Source organism: Thalassophryne amazonica, chromosome 14 (genome assembly GCF_902500255.1).
Source record: "Thalassophryne amazonica chromosome 14, fThaAma1.1, whole genome shotgun sequence".
Taxonomy (NCBI): domain Eukaryota; kingdom Metazoa; phylum Chordata; class Actinopteri; order Batrachoidiformes; family Batrachoididae; genus Thalassophryne; species Thalassophryne amazonica.
In genome coordinates this window covers 50084382-50102000 of record NC_047116.1, presented here as the reverse complement: position 1 = coordinate 50102000, position 17619 = coordinate 50084382, and the positions used below count along the sequence as shown (strand labels likewise).

Here is a 17619-nt window from a genome sequence, read left to right as displayed (position 1 = left end):
ATGAGTGATGTAATCATACTGGACACTTCATCTTGGAGAGAAAACAAAAAATACTTCCAATCAAGTGAAATTCATCGTAGGGTGATTTCATTGAGCAAAAATGTTTGTTTGTTTGTTTGTTTGTTTTTTGCCTTGATAAACTGATCTGCATGCATACTGTAGGAGCTAAAAAATTAGAAGGCATTAAGTAGCAGGAATAAGCAGGTAATGAAGGTGCAGTTCTCTGCTATGGATCAGTATGGAGAACCCTGCAATTAGCTTTTTTATTTTATTGAATTAAGTTTTAAATTTATTTATTTAGTTTTTTCTCCATTTGTCTGTGGTCACCACAGTGGCTCTTGTACAGATCAGTGGTGGGATTTAGTACAAGTTTTATGCCAGTTTCCCTTCCTTATGCAGCTCCAGTTCTCCGTGGAGAAACATGGTCACAGCTCCTAGTGTTCCCAAGTAGCCTCCCAGACAAGTACTAATAGGGGTTTATGTTGCTTCACTTCTAAGATGTGGTGAGATCAGCAATTAAAAAAAAGTTATGCAGTTTACCATGTCCTGTATGTGGAGGTCTTATACATACAGTAGTGTTCACAATAATAGTAGTGCTATGTGACTAAAAAGATTAATCCAGGTTTTGAGTATATTTCTTATTGTTACATAGGAAACAAGGAACCAGTAGATTCAGTAGATTCTCACAAATCCAACAAGACCAAGCATTCATGATATGCACACTCTTAAGGCTATGAAATTGGGCTATTAATGAAATAAAGTAGAAAAGGGGGTGTTCACAATAATAGTAGCATCTGCTATTGACGCTACAAACTCAAAACTATTATGTTCAAACTGCTTTTTTAGCAATCCTGTGAATCACTAAACTAGTATTTTTCATGATTTCTTCACATCTGTGAGGCATTAATTTTGGTTTGGAACCAATATTTTGCTGGTTTACTAGTGTGCTTGGGGTCATTGTCTTGTTGAAACACCCATTTCAAGGGCATGTCCTCTTCAGCATAAGGCAACATGACCTCTTCAAGTATTTTGACATATCCAAACTGATCCATGATACCTGGTATGCGATATATAGGCCCAACACCATAGTAGGAGAAACATGCCCATATCATGATGCTTGCACCACCATGTTTCACTGTCTTCACTGTGAACTGTGACTTGAATTCAGAGTTTGGGGGTTGTCTCACAAACTGTCTGTGGCCCTTGGACCCAAAAAGAACAATTTTACTGTCATCAGTACACAAAATATTCCTCCATTTCTCTTTAGGCCAGTTAATGTGTTCTTTGGCAAATTGTAACCTCTTCTGCACATGTCTTTTATTTAACAGAGGGACTTTGTGGGGGATTCTTGCAAATAAATTAGCTTCACACAGACGTCTTCTAACTGTCACAGCACTTGCAGGTAACTCCAGACTGTCTTTGATCATCCTGGAGCTGATCAGTGGGTGAGCCTTTGCCATTCTGGTTATTCTTCTAGCCATTTTGATGGTTGTTTTCCATTTTCTTCCACGCGGCTGTTTTTTTTTTTTTTTTTTTTTGTCCATTTTAAAGCATTGGAGATCATTGTAGATGAACAGCCTATAATTTTTTGCACCTGCGTATAAGTTTTCCCCTCTCCAATCAACTTTTTATTCAAACTACGCTGTTCTTCTGAACAATGTCTTGAATGTCCCATTTTCCTCAGGCTTTCAAAGAGAAACGCATGTTCAGCAGGTGCTGGCTTCATCCTTAAATAGGGGACACCTGATTCACACCTGTTTGTTCCACAGAATTGACAAACTCACTGACTGAATGCCACACTACTATTATTGTGAACACCCCCTTTTCTACTTTTTTTTTTTTACTAATAGCCCAATTTCATAGCCTTAAGAGTGTGCATATCATGAATGCTTGGTCTTGTTGGATTTGTGAGAATCTACTGAATCTGCTGGTACCTTGTTTCTCATGTAACAATAAGAAATATACTCAAAACCTGGATTAATCTTTTTAGTCACATAGCGCTACTATTATTCCGAACACTACTGTATATATATATCTATGTGTGTGTGTGTATGTATATGTATATATATATATATATATATATATATATATATATATATATATATATATATATATATATGTGTGTGTGTGTGTATATATTTCTTATTTGTATAGTATAAGGGGTGTGTATTTATAAGCTTTGCTTCTGCCCTCAGCCTTTCTGCCACACAGGATCACTGTAGATTAGTTTTGTTATGAGTTTTTTGTTTTTTCTCTCCCTTTCAGTTGCCGTTGATGCATCCCCCCCGAAGAAGCCCCATAGCCGAGGCCTTTTCCACAGTCTGTTCTGTTGTCTCTGTCACAAAGAATCAGAGCCACTAAAAAGCACAGCTCCCCTCTTAGCAGACGAAAATGGGGCTCTGCCAAAAGTAAGTCGTTATCATCTCTCATCATCCATCTTTTATTCTGTCCTGGCCTGGCAGCTGTCTCTTGCCCTCCATAATCTTAGAGCAACATGATCCAGAATGATTGACAGCAGTGTGATGTACAACCTGCATGGTTTCTTGGCTCAAGTCTTTTTATGTTTACAGGCACATTTCTCCTATTATTAAGACTCATGCACTGTAACTTTGAAAAGTACTCAACATTCAGACATTCACTGGCTTTCCGAAGAAGTTAGGAAATCGTTAATGACAGCTAAGCGAGAGAGAACGCAGAAACAACAACCTATCGTTGGACACATGGCTTTTTGTGACTGCTGTCCAAGTTGACCATTGTTCAAGTATTGCAGGCCTGTGGCCACCATGGCTCCATGTGTCACCACCGTAATTACAGAAAATGTAGAGAAAACTGATGAAGGAATTAGTTATGCTTCGGGGATATTAAGCCATTTCTTTTTGGCTTATCCCTTTTAACACATGGTCATCTCAGTGCACGTAAATATATGCATCTTTTTGTACACTGTTACTTGTGTACAGTGACCCTGATTTATTTATTTATTTTTAAGTGGATATAAGCAAACATCAGACTGACGTCTGATGCAGTATATGAAATTTTGCATAACGGCTGAGTGGATCCTTATTTGATTGGTTGCTTGTATGTCCCGTGACATGGATTATTCATACCATTTGTCATTGTGTTTCATTTACCGTGCAATAGTTCATTTTAGCGTGAAATTGTGGTGCTATGTGAAATGATCCTTCCGCAGATTCACCTACGGAAACCTTGTTACGACTTTTACTTCCTCGTCTTCTCGGCGCTCCGCCAGGGCCGTGTTCCGACCCCGGCGGGGCCGATCCGAGGACCTCACTAAATGCCCCGACCACCGCACATGCTCACACTACAGGGGGCAGTGTTTAGCTAAACATGGTGGAGTTTGTTTTGCTGATGGACGACGATTTGAAGGAGCTACTTGATGGTGCTAATTCTTTTAACACACACACAAAATAAATCCACTATGCTGTAAGCCATTGAGAGGCATGATTAGGATGAAAAGCTGAACGAATTTCTGATGCGATTTTTCACTGGCCTGAGGAAATACATAGTCTTTTTTTTTTTTTGGAAATACATGAAGTCAGTGCACAGCATCATGGACTGCATCGTCACGATTATTTTTGAACTATCTAACAGTTTTTCCAAGTTGACAGAAGAATTGTGGACACCTATTTAAAGTTCGTGTTGGACTGTTGATGTCAAAGCACCAAAATGTAAGTCCCTTTTCTGTTGCTTATAAATTAATAAAATATCAAATGACAAGGATCTATTTTCACCATTATATAAAACAAATAATGAATGTTTTTTCATTCTTTCAATGGAATGATTATTTAATTTGGTGAAAGCCGGAATGTTCCATTCAACGAGGCAAAGCAGAGTTGAATGGAACATTCCATCTTTTACCTTATGAATTATTCGTACCATTGAACTCAAACATTCCTTATTTGTATAATATTGCATAGCTGGTTACTCAAAAAATCTTTTAGCACAATGGAAAAACTATGCCGATATAGAGTAATGTGAGAATAGCAGGACTTCAGTATCTATTCAGAAGTAGTAAGAGATGTTCTTTTGTGCCAAAGAACAATGCACTCCTTCCACTAGATTGCACATAGTGTACAGTTTCCAGGGTGGGGTATTGCTTGTAGGCCAATCCTTTTTTTCTTTACAAAATTGATGGTTAAACTGCCAGTGTTGGGTCCACATATGATACATGTTTGCATGATCTTAATGCCTAATAATGTTGGTTTGATGGGAGAAAGGACAGTTGTCATGCTTGTTGGTGGAATGTTGCAATAGCAGATTGCATAAGCAGTCCATGTCAGTGTGTCCACAGTTTCAAGTTTGTGGTATTATAGTATGCTGCAACAATGACAAACCATGTGCCCCAGACACCATGTAACTACACCTCAGCAATACCACCATATCTCCACACCTACAACATTGCTACCTCTCATCCGGTGATGCCGGCACAAACTGTATGTATTTGAAGAACATTATCTGGTATGTTTGAAGAATATTGTCTCCTTTTTTCATCTGTCTCATGCACAATCATCAACATTACCTGATACTATATTGCACTATTTAACTTTATTAGTTAACTTATTATCGCACAGCTGCTCTTTTACACACCCACACAAACACACACATGTATACACTACCAGTCATACATATATACACTACCAGTTTGGACACAATGGGACAGTGTGTCTAAACTCTTGAAAGGTACTGTAAAATATAAAGTCCTACCACATATTCCTTCTATCCACCCACTAAAGTATCTGATAACAAAATCAAATAACAACTGATTAAAAAAAATTCTGTGATTATTATAAATCATTTTGTCAGTTGCCTCTCATGAAGTCATGTTGATTATCATCTTTTATCTTAAAATAATTTTCTAATCTCTTAATATGGCATGAAAATTCAGTAAGGTAAGTCTTCTAGAATATATTCCATTTCTAAGGTAGAACTCTACTAGTGTATACTAAGGTATATCTAAAAAAGGAAGAGTAGAATAGAGTAAAGTAGGTGCCTGGTCTTGAGAACCAGGGATGGTAGGTTGTGCATGTGTCTCTTTTACAGATCAGCATTCTGATCCTGTTTAATGTATAGACTAGAAGCACTCAGAGAGTGCAAACCTCCGCCAAGGCCATAGGGTCGCTGACCTTAAAGAGATTCCCATTGAAGCTACATCAAATCTGATGACACCTTACTGAATCAGTACAGATTCAGCTACAATTTGGTGTTAGTTGTGCATCTCTAGCTTCATTTGTCACCTCACACTGACATATTTTCTATTTTCCCTATATTTTTGCATATTCTGGATCACCAGATCCGGAATCCGAATCCGATCATCACCAAACTTTGTTGTTTGATATAACATTTGACTATGTTACACCCTATTTTTTTTTTCAAGCTTTTCTGCCTTGTTTTTGTGGAGTTAGAAACTAGAATGTCAAAATTCCCCCTATCCCGCAATGGTGAGGAATCCTTTAAAAAATTCCTGGATCTGGATCGTGATCCGGATCACCACTAAAACTTAATCACTTGTTCCTCTTGTCATTTCCAACCACTCCACAAAATTTCATCAAAATCTGTTCAAAACTTTTTGAGTTGTCCTGCTGACAAACAGACAGACAAAAAAAATTCTTTTTGTCTCTTTCTCTAAAATTGTATATAATGATCATTAGATTATTAATATATAAACAAAAATAAATTAAGAAATATTACAATTCGAAAACAAATGCACCCAAACATGATGACAGCTGCAACTGCTTAATGCTAACTTTTAACATTGAAAATGCCATAGTCATGCTAACGTGCTAGCATCGGGATCCGGATCATGATCTGGATCACCAATAAAATTTAATCACTTCTTCCTCTTGTCATTTCCAACCACTCCACAAAATTTCAGCAAAATCTGTTCAAAACTTTTTGAGTTATCCTGCTGACAAAGACAGACAAACAAACGCGACTGAAAACATAACCTCCTTGGCGGAGGTAAATATTAATGTAGAGATGGTTACATAATGTAGAGGTGGATGCTACCCCAAGTTTTTCGTCTAAGAACACTTTAATGCATGTTGTATTGAGACTGATAGTAAACATCTTCTACTTGTAATGAAGCTGGATAGTAAAATGTAATTAAAATATTTCAGTTTCACTTTTATGAAAGAATGTCTTTGTGGGCTTTTGTTATTCACAACTTCCACTGTCCGTGGAATTATTTGAAAGGATGAAGAAAACTCGTATCTCGTGCCACAGTCATAGTGAAAGACATTATCAATTGTAGAAATACATCAATGGAAAAATATTTAACAATGCCATGAGAGAATTATTGTTTCAGCAATGACTGAATATGAAAGGCATTGAATGATTATGATGTTTAAATGTAATGAGACATCAGTAGTTTCCTGTCCAGCAATGACAGACCACTAATTCCTCATATAACATTTTGGTTAATCGACAGTCCCTCCCGTGGATAAAGTGAGTGTATTCTGAGAAAAAAAAAGTTTTTTTTTTTTTTTTTTTTTTACAAGTATATAGACAGGAGTTCAAATCCTTGGGTGATCTCAGGTGTCTGTTTCAGATTCATGTCTTACTTCAGCCTTTTATAGAGATTTGATATTTCAGAAGTTATTTGTCACATCTTTCCAAGCCCCCAAAATAAATTGGTCTCCCGCAGAGTTTGAAGGAGGTGGGAGGGAGGGGAGTCGAGTCAAGTGCTCGTCTCAGCTTTGGTTATGACAACCTGTCATGTCAGCGTGTATGCTGCTCCTGTTGCTGTTACTCAAATGGGCTGTGGTCTCAATGACTCTCCCCTCAACAGTCATGTGAATATCAGCTGGGAATGGACACTGCCAATCATTTGGACATTGCACGGTCTTTGAATCAAGACCCTCTGAAGATCGTAGCCCAAACTGAGAGATGCACTTGAAAAACTCTGAACAAAGTCAAGTGTCTGGGAAAGGAGAGTCATCTGCAGGAGTCATGCAATGCCATGACATTGCATTAACCGTGAAGTTGCAGATTTAACCAGCTCTTCAAATGGAAGTGCTCTACTTGGCATGAAAGCGCTGGTGGATTACACAGAGAAGATTATTGGCAGAGAACTGGAGCCTTCCATATTCTGCGTGGAAGATTTTAATATGAATACAGATTTTACAGAAGATTCCTGCCCATATGGAACTGGGCATTCGGTGATCTTTGACCATATTCAGCACTGGAGGGATTTTTTTTTGGAAACTGATTCTATCATTGGGTCATTGTGACACGCTGGGGTTAAGCCAGCCTTTGATGAATGTGCTCAACACTGTGAGTGTTTTAAACCTTGCACGTCTGCTGAGCAAGGTGCTAAGCATAGTTTTAGCCTCAAAATGTAGCCCTTGTTGTGCAGAACGCCTCCAGTTATTCCAGCAAGCTAAGCCCTCCAATCAACAGTTCAAGTCTGCACCAGACAAATTGGCAGTGAACCCTAACGGTTTTGGGCAGTGTAGAATGTCTGATTTAACACCTGAATGCACAGACTTCCTTGAATTATTACAACAGTGTGAGCATCCTGGTCAGCAATTAGAGTGCTTTGACATGAGCCAGATGCATCAACTGAGGGCTCCAAGCAACGCGACGTGACAACTCTCACACCTAACACCTGTGAATTACTGGACTGTGGCAGTGAACTCTGCGAGTGTTCTGAAATTCAAAATCATATTCACAACACAAAAAATCAGTACGAGAGCCCGATACCTGAGCAAAATGATGCAGACACCAGTGAAAGCAGCGACTGTGAGAATCAACTCTGCAAGTGTTACACAATTCACAGTGAAACCGAATGCAATAACAGCGAAAGTGATCCGTGTGATGAACACGATGTGGGAAGTCAAACTGATGTCAGTGACGAACAGTTTTATACAGAAGAAGATTTACAGTCCTTGCATCCAAACATGCCTCAAGTTTATTTTATGAAAAATAAAGTGTGTGAAAAAGACCAAGTCACTGAAGAGACACTTCAGCAACAAATTAAATTAGATATAATTAAAGAGCTCTGTGAAGTGTGTAGAAACATCATCCTCAATGACAGGAGTCAACACCGTGGAACTAGTGAACAGTGTCCAGGTGTCAACACAAAGCGACTCAGACAGCTTGAGTTTTGCCCAGAAGAAGATGCGTCTTCAGATAGTTCTTCCATTGAAAACAGTCATTTAAGACTTTTACTGATGGCAGTATTCTTTCTGATGTTTGCTCTGATTGTTGGGAAGCCCAGGAAGACTACGGTTGATGAACAGACCCAGTGGGACTCTTTTGAAGATGATGAGGAAACAGAACAAAGCATTCTTGATGGCACAATTATTGATGGAGATAAAGATATCACCGTTGATGTTACTATTGAGGATTACTTTGATTTTTTTGACAGAGCTGATTATTTCGAGCGTGTATCTGCACAGAGGCACTGTTACATCTCCTGCTTTGATGGAGGAGGTATCCATGATCACCTGTATCTTAAAAAATCTGAGGCCGAGAATGATTGTGTAAATAAGCCGTGTAGTTTTGAAGAAACCGAAGAGGAAACTGCTGTTGGTGAATCTGACTCTTGGTCTGATGCTTCTGGAGACTTTCCCTGGAAGAAGATGCATTTCAGGAATATGATGGATCTGATACCTCAGAGGACTACTACCAGACCGTAAATTAGAGAGTGAAACTGAAGCTAATGAATGTGTTTCTGATGAGACCTGTGATAAGAACTGTGTGATCTGTGAGGTGCTGAATGATGAAGACACATTTGATGGAGAGTTTGACACACGTGAGAATTATGTTCAGGAAGCATCCAGTGTCAAAGATGCTGAAGCTGACCTGTGTCCTTCTTGTGTTTATGAGGACAATATGTGTGCCCCGTGTGCAGAGGACATTTCTGTTGAAGGTGATGCGTATGAGGATGACGTATCAGAAGCTCAGAGTTATGAATCTCTTGACGATATCGACTTACAAAAAAGTTCAGATGGTGAAAATGATGCAAAAGGCAACAAAGAGCCAAATGAAGAGCAGCTAAATTTCATCACTGACGAAGGTGACGAATTTCTCACATGTTTGGAGAAGGAACCATACTGGTCACTCGTAGCTGATGCTATTTGTGAGGAAGGTGTTGAGGAATACTATGCTTATCAGATAAAAAGCATTCAGTCCTCCGTCGAACAAACTCCGGACAGCTTGTTTGTGAAAGGGAGAGCATGTCATCAGATTATCAGTGAAAAATTCGATGATGCCTGCAGGAATGAATGTGAAGAGGCAGCTTTTGTCCCGACCCAGACTGAATTACAGGATGCTCAAGAGGATCGTCAACCAGTCATCTATGGAAAGACTGGAGTTAATCAAGTCAGTAAAAACCTTGTCCTCGTCTCTGTTGTGGAAAACACATCCAGTGAACAAAGCCAAACTCCAGTGTCAGATGACGACTGTGGGCTAAATGAAATTTCAAGAGAAATAAGACCTCAGGATATTATTTACAGTGTTGTCTCAGAAGAAATGAAAGATGAGGAAAACGATGCAGACATGCATATAAGTAGTACTGAGGACAGAACGACCTCTGAAGAAAGCAGTGATTCAGAAGAGGAGCAGAGTGATGATGAATTCAGCGAGCTTTGTGAATGCGACTACTGCATTCCACTGGAAGACCAGGTATTGTGTTTGCATCTTCTGGGATTCCTTGAACACCTTGGCATAGTGGCGCTGCTGTTTTTTTTTTTTTTTTTTTTTTTTTTTTGGCTGCTACAGTTCTGAAAGCACCAGCAGCTTTTCTCCTAACCTTCCATATTCTGCTTGTTTGTGTTCAATATAAAGCTTTTGCTGACAATTTCACAATGAAAGCAGTTTAGCAATCAAAATGAAACTGAGCCAATGTTAGTTAACCCCCCCCCACAAAAAACAAACATATTTAAAAAACACAACAATTATGGCCACATTTTTTCTCTTTGAGAAACCATTTAGACACATTACTTGTCCCATATAGATTATATGTGGCTATAAACTCGATCATCTTAAAACAGAATTGAGGACATTTTTTCTCATTGGAGTTGAAGTTGGCCCTTGCAAGAAGATTAAAGATTTAAAAGCAGTCCCTCTATCAAAATAAATAAACAAATAAATAAATGGAACAAATCAAAAAAGATTACATTATCTTAAACTTTATTGTCACTGTGCAGATTACAAGAATGAAATACAATGAAATGCAGCTGACATCTAACCAAAAGTGCAAAACAAGCATTAAATACCAAGTGCAGTCGAATAATATGTACAGTTACGAGTGAGGTAGAGGGATAATATACAGATGGGTATGTACAGTAATGTATAAATAAGTTACTACAGTGGCATACAAATATCAGAATATATAGTAGTGTATGAATAAATACCAGCACATTACCTGTGCGGATCCACAGGTAGTGTTTATAAATAGGTAGCCTGACATTTTTCAGGGTGGAGTAATTCTGCAAAGTTTCTATAATGATTTGGAATGGTGTATGAGTCCACAATCTAATTATCAGTGACCATTATTCACTGTTGTTCCATAATTTCATCTCATCTTCAACCGCTTATCTGGGATTGGGTCGCAGGGTCAACAGCTCCAGCATGGGGCCCCAAGCTTCCCCTTCCCAGGCCTCATTAACCACCTCTGACTCTACCAAGGAATTTCCAGGCCAGTGTGGAGATATAAACTCTCTACCTAGTCCTGAGTCTTCCCCAGGTCATCCATCTGGGTCTCCTCCAGGTGGATGTGCCTGGAACACCTCCCTAGGGAAGCGCCCAGGGGGCATCCTTACTAGATGCCTGAACCACTTCAGTTGGCTCCTTTCAATGCGAAGGAGCAGCGGCTCTACTCCAAGCTCCCAACGGATGATCGAGCCTCTCACCGTATCTCTAAGGGAGACACCAGCCACCCTCCTGAGGAAACCCATTTTGGCTGCTTGTACCCATGATCTAGTTTTTTCGGTCATGACCCAAGCCTCATGACCATAGGTGAGAGTAGGAACGAAGACTGACGAGAGCTTCACCTTCTGGCTCAGCTCCCTTTTTGTCACAACAGTACAGCAGAGTGAATGCAATACTGTCCCTGCTGGGCCAATTCTCTGGCAATTCTCACACTCCATTGTCCCCTCACTCATCAACAAAAGACCCCGAGGTACTTGAACTCCTTCACTTGAGGAAAGTCCTCATTCCCTACCCGGAGCAGGAAATCATCGGTTTCCTGCTGAGGACCATGGCATCAGATTTAGAGGTGCTGATCCTCATTCCAGCTACTTCACACTTGGCTATGAACCAACTCAGTGAGTGCTGGAGGTAACAGGCCGATGAGGGACAGGATCACATCATCTGCAAAAAGCAGTGATGAGACCCTGAGCCCAACAAACTGAAGACACCCACCCCCCACCCCGACTATGCCTTAATATCCTGTCCATAAATATCACAAACAGGATTAGTGACAAGGCGCAGCCCTGACGGAGGTCAACCATGACCGGAAATTAGTCCAACTTACTGCTGAAAACTCAAACACAGCTTTCATTTTGAGAATACGGAGATTGGATGGCCCCGAGAAGGGCCACCCTCGCTCCATACTCCCACAGCATGTCCCACGGTACTCAATCATATCCCTTCTCCAAGTCCACAAAATACATGTAGACTGGATGGGCATACTCTCAGGCTCCCTCTGGGATCCTTGTGAGAGTGAAGAGCTGGTTGGTTGTTCCACGGCCACGACAGAACCTGCATTGTTCCTCTTCAATCCGAGGTTTGAGTGTTGGCCGAAGCCTTCTTTCCAGCACCCTGGAATAGACTTTACTTGGGAGGCTGAGTAGTGTGATGCCCCTGTAATTGGCACATATTCCCTAGTCCCCACTTTGCCACTCCTTAAGCACTGTCTCAGACCTCAGCACAGTGTTGAAGAGACATCTCATCCAAGATGGTCCCTCGACAACCAGAACCAGCATTTCTGGATGGATCTCATCAACCCCCGAGGCTTTTCGACTGGAGTTGTTGGACTACCTCAGTGACTTCCACCAGGGAAATTGATGATGGTCCCCCATCAGCTTTCAGCTCTGCCCCTACTATAGAGGGTGCTCCAGTCTGATGCAGGAGTTCCTCAAAGTGTTCCCTCCAGTGCCTGACTACCTCCTCAGTTGAGGTCAGTAGAGCCACATCCTGACTGTGGACAGCTTGGATGGTTCCCTGCTTTTCTCTCCTGAAGTGCCTCATGGTCAGCCAGAAGCACGTTGGTGCTGACCAAAGGTCCTTCTCCATGATTACTCTGAACTCCTCCCACACCTGCTGCTTTACCTCCCTTACAAGAGAGGCTGCCACCCTTCGGGCCTGTTGGTACCTTGCAACTGCCTTTGGAGTCCTCCAATTTAACATTTCCTGGAAGGATTTCTTCTTCAGTCGGATAGCTTCCCTGACCACCGGTGTCCACCACAGTGTTCAAGGTTTGCTGGCAATTGAGGCACCTAAGACCTTCAGGCCACAACTCCCCACTGTAGCTTCAGCAATTGAAGCTTTGAACATTGCCAATTCTGGTTCAATGCCTCTAATCTCCACATGGATCCCAGAAAAGCAAAGCTGCCTCAAGGTGCTTCACACAAGTAAGGTCTAACCTTGCCAACCCCTAGGGCAAGCACACAGGCGACAGTGGTAAGGAAAAACTCCCTGTGATGATTTTGAGGAAGAAACCTCAAGCAGTCCAGACTCAAAGGGGTGACCCACTACTTAAGCCATACAAAAACATTTTTAGCAATACAGTGGAACATCAAGGTTTTGAGAATTATTAAGTCCACACAGACATCCAGGATGGCACCAGTTGGGGTTGGGGAGGGGAATGGGTCTTCAGATCCAGTCTTTGAGTATACAGATGTGAGTTGAGTTGATGATCTGTTGAAGACAGTGGGCTCCTTCAGATGATCCCAGTTCACTCGCACTATCTGTTTGGGTTTACCAGGTCTGTAATATCTTGGGATGGGTATTGATAAGATTTTATCAATATCGACTTGTTGCATAAGTTGCAGTTTGCTCTCTTTATTTTTTCACCTTTCTGTGTAAATGCAAAGAAATAGAAGAAGTTGCAGATTTCTTCGATGCATCGCAATCACGTAGGAGAATTTTGTGGTATTAATTATTAATTTAATTAATTTGTAATTTATAATAATAATTTATAATAATTAATAGTATTAATAATTAATTAATTTGTAATTAGTTTTTGTTAATAATACTACTAATAATTAATCATTAATAATAGTAATGATAATGTTGATTGATTGATCATTAATTGATTGATTAGTAATTAATTAATTAATTAATGCATGAATTAATTAGTAATTAAAATAAATAAACATTTGAACTATATCAATCTGAGTGGAATGAATGTATACATTATACAAGTTTCACTTTTTGAATGGAATTACTGAAATAAATCAACTTTTTCATGATATTCTAATTATATGACCAGCACCTGTATGTATGTTATGGAGTGCATCCAGTTCTGTTAACCTTATATTTCTTTTTCAAATTCTCCCATTTTTTGCATCCAGCCCTATTTCCTTTAGAAATTTCCTTGACACATAATAGCAGTCTATTAGGACATCAGGTTATGTGTTACACATATACATGTGTGTGTATATATTTTCCAACTTACTCCCATTGGGGAAACTTCTCATTTTCTGCCTGAAAGTTTATTAGGAGTCGAGTGTGCTCAAGGCTCCCTGTTTGTTTACAAAATACACACGTGTTACAGACCTTGAAATCCAACAGCAGGGATTGATATTATCCAAAGATTTATGAACATACAAATTAACGTGGCTTATCCTTTATCATGATTTTTCTCCGTTGTGAGATATAAAAGTGTCTTATCATAGTGTTCGTGTGTATATGCATTATAACGCCTCGGTGCATGAGTGAAGTTACTCTTCAGAACGACAATATATGCAACATGCATCCAGCAGCATACACGTTGTTGTCATAGGCAACTGACTGTAAAGTTTTTTGGCAACTTTCTAAACAGCGTAATTTGTAATGAAAGCTGCTTTCATTTGTGCAGCTCTGGGCGCCATGTTTGTTTCTTTGGAGACAGTGGTAAGCTCCTCCTACCCCTCCAAACAGAGCGTGCATCCAGATTCACTCTGTTTGGAGGGGTTTGTAGCCCTCCACCTACCCCTCCGCCTCACTCCAAAAAGAGAATTGAGACACCCCTCTGTCTCTTGTGCACGCGCAAAATGGAGGGGAAGGGATAAGGGGAAGGCCTGAGGGGTAGAATTGAGATTCAGCCTTAAATAAATATGAAATTAGTCACTGGATCCTTAAACTCCAGACATAATAAACCCTACATGGTGGATCCTTGATCTCTGGACGTAAATAGAAATAAGCAAAATCTGTAGTTTTTGTCAAAAGCATTTCCTTTCAGACATTGGCATGAATGTCTTTCCATAAATCTGAGCTGAGCTCTTGCAACTGACTGTGCTGCATGTCAGGATGCAATTCATGAAGAATGCAGGACGTCTCATTTTGGGAAGAAAAAATGTTTTTGTCGATTGTAGTTTATTGTCTGTATTAAAGCGTTTGGAAACAGTGTCATTTTATTGAAAGTGGCAATTCGTCTTGAACTTATTAATTCTGACTAGACTCTGTCTCGGCAGAGTGGTGCACCGTTTGGAGCTGTGCCAACGGAATGGAGGACGGTTCTCATTTCTTGACTGCAACAAGACAAGAGTCCCAGTTAGTGACTTTAATCCACACAAAGTGACTCACGATTGACAAATTTAATGGCGTTTAGAGGGGTTAAGAAGTGGACTTGCCGCTTCTGAAGAGTAGCGAATCAAAGAACCAATGAGCCAGCGGATCGAAGCACTGCTTCATTGGTTCATGCTTCAAAGTGGAGTCGCGCTGCAGAAGAGGTTGATTACAGAGCCGCTGCAGGGTTTGTAATCAACGTAGAGAAATGATCATTTTCCCGACAAGCACCCTAAAAAACACTGACCACTCTGAAGGACCGATAAGGGAATCATTAAGCAAAAAGACTATTTTATCGGTGGATTGAATAATTTCTTAACGATACCCGAAAAGAACCAGTTTTCAATATGCAACCCTAGTAATATCCATGATTTCTCCAAAAAATATTAGTCCTATCAATGTTCCGTTTTGGCAGTGTTTATAATAATATAATAATATTATTATTATATAATAAGTATGCCAAATGGCACAAATAAGGTCTCCCCAGTTTCTCCATGTTTGATGGTACGCACATGCATGCACGCATGCATACACGTACACAGAGGCCGCTTTCCTTCCCACTGTCGCCAATTGCTTCCTCATAGGGGGTCGTTTTGACCGTTGAGGTTTTTCTGTATTTATTGTATGGCTTTTGCCTTACAATATAAAGCGCCTTGGGGCAACTGTTTGTTGTGATTTGGCGCTATATAAATTAAATTGATTTGATTTGATTCCCTTTTAATATATAGATGATTTAGCGCCCCCTACTGCAATGGCATGTGAGTCCAGAAGGTAATTGTCAGTGTCCATTGTTCACTGTTGTTAGCCAATATCCCTAATTTCTCCAACAATATTAGTCCTATCAACTTTCTGTTATCACAGCGTTCATCCTTGACCCAAAAACATAAGCATACCAAACGTCAAATGTCAGCTATCCCCAGTTCTCTGTGTTCAAAGGTACACACACGCACGCATGCATGCATGCATGCATGCATGCATGCATACACACACACAGAGGCCACTTCACTTTTAATACACCCCCTGCTGGTATGGTGTGTGAGTCCAGAGATTAATTTTCAATGTCTATTGTTTACTGTTGTGACCTAATATCCCTAATTTCTCCAAAAATATTACTGTCTGTTGTCGCTGCATTCATCCTTGACCCAAAATACATCAGCATACCAAACGTCAAATGTCAGCTATCCCCAGTTTTTCTGTGATTGAAGCCATACTTACGCACGAAGTCATGTACACATGCATGTACACAGAGGCCACTTGGCTTTTAATATATAGATATACAGGACTGCAAATGATTGTAGTCTGGTAATTATAGAATATATAAAGTGTATATTGCACACGGTTTGTGTAAACTGGTTCAAAGTGTAAAGCAGGAACAGATGTTGTGCAGAAGTACATACACTGTGAGGTAAAGTGCATGTGTAAGACAGGCGGTGGAATTTTGTTCAGCAGTGTAACAGCGTCTGGGAAGAAGCTGGGAGGATGTGGATTTTAAACACCTGTTGGGTCCTGGGAACGCAGATGTGCAGGTTATCAACAAAGTAAATGCCCATCTCCTCAACACAAGACTGACATGCATGGCTATACATTTGATCAGGATTTCAAGACAAATCCGGGCATGAAATAATTCTACAGAAATACAGGGTGAGCACAACAACACTCCTTGATTTTTAATTTCCTTAATTTCCGAATGTATTGAAATGTGTTTATAAATGTGGTTACCGCAGATATATTAACTCATAAACTTTCTTTTCTCACCCGCAGAATGTCTGTGCTCCCCTCGATCAAGATATGCTGAAGTTTCTGGACCGAGCTACATTATCACACTGATGTTTGCCAAATGCCCCTGGAGGGGCGCACATTCTTAAACATTGGTGGCTGCAGTTGCATGATCTCCTAAAGTTTGTGTGGTATCGGTTGGTATCACAGACACTGAGTGTGCGCCCTGCCCATTACTCTGCAAACATCAATGCGATAATTTAGCTTGATCCAGACTCTCTGCACCATGTCCGGCATGATCGAGGGGTGCACAGAAATGTATTTCAATGTTTTCATATTATAGAGCTACTTGAAATCAAGGAGTGTTTTTGTGCTCACCATGTACATTCGTCAATTCACCCAGTAAGGTTTTTACATGTTGTTGTGTACAGTATATGATAGAGCGCCTTGCTCTGTTTCACAAGTGTGAAGCGAATATGCTGCGTTCAAGTTTAAAACATTTCGGTGTCATTTGCTTAATGTCATAATATGCACCAAGCCTGTTTCTGTCTTGGCTTCTTATTTTCTGTTTTGGCTTATTACACTGGTCAACGCGATTTTTCTTGCATGGAGTTTTTCAATGGATTTTGGGTAATTTGGGGGCACTGAATCTGAATCTGATGATAGTTTTTGCCAGTCACATCTAGGGATGGGTATTGATAAGATTTTATTGATATCATTATTGATTCCCTTATCGATACCTCTTGTGAATTTTCTGTGTACTAAAAGTAGGCTTTGCAGGTTTTCTATGTCAACAACATTTTATTGAGTCTTAAAGTAAATAAATATGAAATTGGTCACTGGATCTTTAAACTCTGGACATAATAAACCCTACATGGTGGATCATTGATCTTTGGATAATAGAAATAAACAAAATCTGTAGTTTTTGTCAAAAGCATTTCCTTTCAGACATTATTGGCATGAATGTCTTTCCATACCTCTGAGCTGAGCTCTTGCAGCTGGCTGTGCTGCATGTCAGGATGTAATTCATAAAGAATGCAGGATGTCTCTTTTTGGGAGGAAAAAAAACGTTTTACTCTAGTGTAGTTTATTGTCTGTATTGCAGCGTTTGGAAAGAGGTGTCATTTTATTTAAAGCGCCAATTTGTTTTGAAGTTATTAATCCTGACCG

General features: G+C 40.0%; 2 protein-coding genes across 3 annotated transcripts in view; both read left to right on the top strand.

Annotated features, from left to right (window-relative positions):
- LOC117524618 (SPEG neighbor protein-like) overlaps positions 1-2384 on the top strand; it is a 32871-nt gene extending 30487 nt beyond the window's left edge. Inside the window, exon 5 of the mRNA XM_034186432.1 lies at positions 2266-2384. Within this exon, the coding sequence (XP_034042323.1) occupies positions 2266-2275 (10 nt within the window). The 3' untranslated portion in view covers positions 2276-2384. The remainder of the gene's footprint in view (positions 1-2265) is intronic.
- LOC117524616 (carboxy-terminal domain RNA polymerase II polypeptide A small phosphatase 1-like) overlaps positions 1-17619 on the top strand; it is a 69966-nt gene that overhangs the window by 20979 nt on the left and 31368 nt on the right. The window contains exon 2 of one of the 2 annotated variants that reach the window (XM_034186430.1): positions 2266-2408. In XM_034186430.1, coding sequence (XP_034042321.1) covers positions 2266-2408 — 143 coding nt within the window. Of the gene's footprint in view, positions 1-2265; positions 2409-8508; positions 9646-17619 lie in introns of those variants that run through there. The other variant, XM_034186429.1, reaches the window with a different exon arrangement.